Here is a 5174-nt window from a genome sequence, read left to right on the forward strand (position 1 = left end):
TACTCTGGTTTTCGTAGTGTACAGCTGGTTTACGTTGGCTTCGGCTTGTCACTTGTCGCCATCTTGATGTTTCTTCCTGCTACATGAAGGTAAGTTGGCTTTTTAACATTAGAAGTTATTTATTCTCTTGTTTCATCAATAAGAAAGGTGTTAAAAAATGGTTTCTAAATTTTTTATTTCTTTATTTTCAGGTGTTGTTGTTCGAAGTGGATACTCGTCTGCGAAATAAGTGTGTTGCCTGGTGTTTGTTTGGTACGTATTTGTTGACAGGTAGGTCCATGAATCCAAATATTATTGTTTATATTCTTATCGCTTATTGTCCCGATAATACGGCTTGAGATTAGAAATATTTTGTTTTGATTCTGTAAATAATCTGGCGGTTTTGACGACCGGTTCTCCATCAGCTCTCTTATCCTGGCTAGCCTAGAGTATTTACTTGGTGTATTTTTAATCGTTCTGAGTTTCAGATTAGCTTTGAAAATTTTAGAACTGATTCTCTCAACATAAGACACGCCCTCATTCATCAATACTTTAATGATATTTTCCTCAATTGATATTGCAGCCATAAATATAATAATACTCACAAAATAAATCAATGCATTTATCGTGTTTCTCACAACATAACCTTTCCACTCATCAATAGTAGTTTCATTTAGTAATAATAATACAATATTTTTCATCCTATCCACAACACAGTCTTTTATCCATATCACAGCCATAACAAATAGTATACAATATATCAGAACATTTATTATCTCTTTAGCAATATAATCTCTCAACATATAATATTCAGGTACTTTCACTCTCTTATTATTATTTCTTATTTCTTTTACTCTTCTTAAACGCTGTTTATCCTTCCTCAAACTCAATACGTAGTCCACTTTATTATTATCATCCATGCATGTTTCAATCGTAGTTTTCCTTTCAGTTCCGTTTTTATCCCTGTATGAATCCCTATTAGTCCTTCCGTTAGCTCCAGTTTCCTTCCATTTATTATGTCCATTTTGCCGGTCACATCGCTGATCTTCTGCTTTAAAGCGAATGTGCCGCGGATGCATGCCGTCGATCTCCGGTCCTCCATCCTGGTTTTGGTCCGGTGTCCTCCTCGGGCGTTTGAAACGTGCATGCGGCCGGTATCGTCGCGCGCGGTACTTCTTTTTCTTCCGCTTGACTTTCCGCCTCCGGGCCTTGCGGTGCATGCCTCTTTTCTCCTGTAGTCGGTCATGCAGTCGGTCGTCTGGTGTCTGCCTCGGGCGTTTCCGTCTCCGGGCCTTGCGGTGGGCGTTCCTCCGATCCTGCATGTTGTCCTCCCGGTACTCACTGGTATCTTCCTTCCCATCCTTGGTATGCCTCGGTGTGGTCGATTGATGCGCGGGTGTAGGCTCGGTGCGCGGATGCTTGGTGGTGGTCCTTTGATGCGCGGGTGTGGCGTTCAAAACGAGTTCATCGCATGTGGGCTCCATATTACATAATTCCTCTACTGTAACCTGGTGTTCCTCGGTGGCGGGTTGCTCTTCCTGCGGTGATGGTTCTTCAGTGGGAAATATAAGGCTCAAGAGGGATTGATGTTTACAGGGCGTTTTAAGTGCATGGCGGGCGGCGGTTTTGTGTGGTAGGCTGTCTTGTATGGGCTCCTGTGTGTCTGGTGGTGGGTCATTTGCATGTTGATTTTGTGTTGTCCTTGTTGTATGTGCTATTGTATAAGATGTATTTGTTTGGTTATGATTTTGTTTATTTTCGTCCTGTTTTGTGAAGGTTATTTTCCGTTTATTATTTCTATTCCAGTGATCTCTGTTATCATAATATGCCTCTTTGTGATGCTGTTTACTGTTTCGGTATTGAAACTTATTTCTATAATTATTATCAAATGATTGAACTCTGTTATTATTTTCAGTATACTTCGCTCTTTGCGCATTTGCTCTAGCATTTGCTATATGATTTTCATTATTACTGTTTTGTTTGAAATTACTATTTTGCTGATTAAAATTTCTTGCTTGTTTATTTATATGATTTGGCTCAGAAGTAGCTGATTGGATAGAATGTAAATGTTCTATCAGTTCTTCACAACTGGAAATCGAAGATACTGCCAGTGTCATACGAACATTGAAGGAAGCTTTTTTGTTAATATGTGGACCAGTGATGAATCAGCTAGATATTCGTCTAACTGATAGTTTCTATTCATCAAATCTGTTATAAAATCAGTGTAGGATTGTCCATTTCTGCTATCATAAGTGCATAAAATAATTTCTGATAATGCGTCCATCTGTTTACATTTGCTCCAATACTGTTGCAGGAACTGGGAGATGAAGTCCTCCAGGCTGTTGATATCTCGCATCCGGCTCTGGAAAAACATCAGCGGCTCGCCGAGTAGTAGACTGGATAATTGGAAACGCCACATTAACCAAGAGGTGGGTGTCAGTTCTTGAACGGCTCTTATTTGGTCCACAAATGGTTTGGGTTGCATGTGACGGTAGGAATTATCAAATTTTCCAAGATTTTGAAAAGTTGAGTGCCGTTTACTGCTTCATTCGGTGTATACTGCACTCGACTGACTGGGATATTTTCCATACGTGTCTCTATTCTGGAGACTCGTTCTTCACTTGCGATCCATTTATCATTCATAATTTTCTTGTTTTTATTCACTTCATCATACAATCCGGTTAGCTTCAACTGCTGTCCGCCTATAGCATTCTCCAACATGCCGTATCTCTCACTTGATTTTGCCCCCTCCTCCGCTAAATTTGCCATACATGCCTGCACGTTACTTTGTTCCTTGACTATTTCTATTATTTTCTTATTATTTTCCTCCACTTTCGACTCTATCTCGCCCTTATTTTCTAACACCTTTCCCATGACCGTTCCCATGATAGCGGTGCCCAGCTCCTTACCCAATACGTCCACCTGTTTTTCAACTTCCTTTGGTACGTCATCCAACCGTTCATTTATTTGACAGGTGACATCATCTAGACGAGTTTCTAGCTTTTTGATAACTGCAGATTGAGTATCTATTTTTGTATCTATTATATTTCTCACTTCCTCCCTGAAGCTAGAAAATTTTGCATCCATGGTTTTAATACCTTCTTGTACAGTCTTGGTAATATTTTCAGTGATAGTTTCACTATTTTTCTGCATAGCTTCCCGGTTTGCCTTCGCTTCATTGTCCTGTCTTGCTAAGATTTGACTGAGCATGAGTTTGAGTTCGTTTGTAGAATCATTTGCCATAAGATTGGTAATGTAACCGACTGAAGAGTCTAATGTTGTATTGCGTTTTTCCAGGTTGGTGGCGGATGGCGGTTGACTGGCGATATCGGATGGCGATTGGGTAGCGGCATTCTCCGTTCCTTCGGCGACGCTTGGAGCGATCTGCGGAGACGCCGGTACCGGGTTGGACGCCCTCACTCCCTCATCCGGACTCTCATCGGACTTACTCGCATCGACGACGTTATCAATCTTCGTAGAAGACAATTGGGCTAAGTTTTGCGGGTCGAAACTGATGGAGCATATGCTGCCTCCCTCTCTCTCTCGTGGGGTCTCCGCTGCATCGTCCTGGGGCTGTTGATTTGCCGGTGTCGTGGCTACATAGTTTTGGGGATGTTCGCTGAAGTAGGAAATTTGCGAGTTAGCCGGCGACTGGTTCATGGTGACGTTATTATGGAAAACTTCGAGTAAATAGCCAAGTGTGTTGCCAAGTCTCAGGAATATTAAAATGGATTCAGTGATAGTGCCTATTCTGGATAAAATTGTGTTGTGTTGAAGTTTCAAGTGTCATATACATATATTACAAAAAGACCTTCTAGTGCTACAGGTACGCTTATCAACATAGACAGATATGGCTTACAAATTACACTAATATAGTTCTTAAAATTTTAATTAGGGTCTTATCCTCCTGAATAACGATAGTATTATAATGCCTCAAATAACCTATAACCCTGGTCAGCATACAATGTCTAGATTCAAAGATCAAAATCAAAATTTTTACTATAACTTTTATGGAAATTTCCATCCAATTTTCTCTATTATGAGAATTATGTTATCAAACTCGTGTGATACAGTTTGTCTGTATTTATGCAGCTTGAAAAATTTTAATTTGAAGAGCAACTCAATTATTTTAGCCAGAAACTTACAATAGATCATCAGATATATCTTGTCGAAACAACTTCAGATTATGTTTCTTGCAGCTTTCAGTTTTATCAATAATTTCATTAATCATTGATAGTAAGATTGAGTAGGTAAGCTTTTCATCATGCTCCACTGGTTGGGTGCCATTGTGTGAAGTTGTGCTCCTGGGGGGGTTATCTCTTATGATAGAGTCCCACGTTATGAAGCTATTGTGAGAAGTTGTAGATTGCAATTCCTTCACAGATAATACGATGTTTCTGGTATTTATAAGAGCAGTCTCTAAATTCCCTCTTTTGCGAATAAATTCACAAAAAATTAAGGCCTTCCGGCTCGCAAAATTACTGGGTTCAAACCTCAGCTCTAGCTCAGTGGTAGAAACATGAATTTTATAAATACAAATAATCACCATAAGGTTCAAGGACCAGGTATTGATAATTCTTACCGCTGCTTCTATGAAGTTCTTGAAGAATACCAGTAAGGAAATTAAAAGAATATTTGATGACTGATTATCAGTAACCATGTACCACTAGAGAATAATCAGGACCAACTATAGTTGTTTCTAGTTGATTCTTAAAACGCTCGTCGTGAGTACAAGTATTCACCAATATACCCTTTCAAAATTCCTTAGAACTTACAACGCCAGTTCTTGAAGCTCTCTGGATCCTTATATGATATAACTGGAACCTTATTAATATAATTTCTTAATATATTTGTTCTGGCTGATGAAATGAATATCATCAAAGGATGATAAATATTGAGTGCTCTGAATAAGGTTAATATTATTTGATTCTATGATTTTAAATGCTGCTAAATATTTGGTGATATTAAAACAGCTCAAACTATATAACACGAGATGAACTAGGATAAATAAAAAATTCTATAAGTTTGTATGCTGACATAAAACACAAAATATATTCCCATAAAACAGATATGCATAAAATATTCAATAAATCTGTAATTCACTTAAATAATCTACTTTTAAAATCTGAATAATTATCACAGGCTTTGCTAATATTCACAATAATGAATTTCAAATTCATAAATATATTATATTT

The 5174-nt window shown here is 38.3% G+C and overlaps 1 protein-coding gene across 1 annotated transcript; it reads left to right on the forward strand.

The window, feature by feature from the left end:
• The first annotated feature begins 254 nt into the window (after positions 1-254).
• Positions 255-3723, forward strand: LOC120356480. The gene is made up of 3 exons (XM_039445410.1): positions 255-270; positions 2294-2408; positions 3277-3723. The coding sequence occupies exons 2-3, from the start codon at positions 2304-2306 to the stop codon at positions 3472-3474; spliced, it is 303 nt and encodes a 100-aa protein (XP_039301344.1). The 5' UTR covers positions 255-270; positions 2294-2303; the 3' UTR covers positions 3475-3723.
• The last annotated feature ends 1451 nt before the right edge of the window (positions 3724-5174 follow it).

Source organism: Nilaparvata lugens, unplaced genomic scaffold (assembly GCF_014356525.2).
Source record: "Nilaparvata lugens isolate BPH unplaced genomic scaffold, ASM1435652v1 scaffold6863, whole genome shotgun sequence".
In the NCBI taxonomy this organism is placed as follows: Eukaryota; Metazoa; Arthropoda; class Insecta; order Hemiptera; family Delphacidae; genus Nilaparvata; species Nilaparvata lugens.

Excerpts from the sequence above, each read along its gene's own strand:
- LOC120356480 (XM_039445410.1), top strand. The coding sequence starts at position 2,304 with ATGAAGTCCTCCAGGCTGTTGATATCTCGCATCCGGCTCTGGAAAAAC. Across the intron at positions 2,409-3,276 it reads AACGCCACATTAACCAAGAG|GTTGGTGGCGGATGGCGGTT; the intron begins GTGGGTGTCAGT and ends GCGTTTTTCCAG.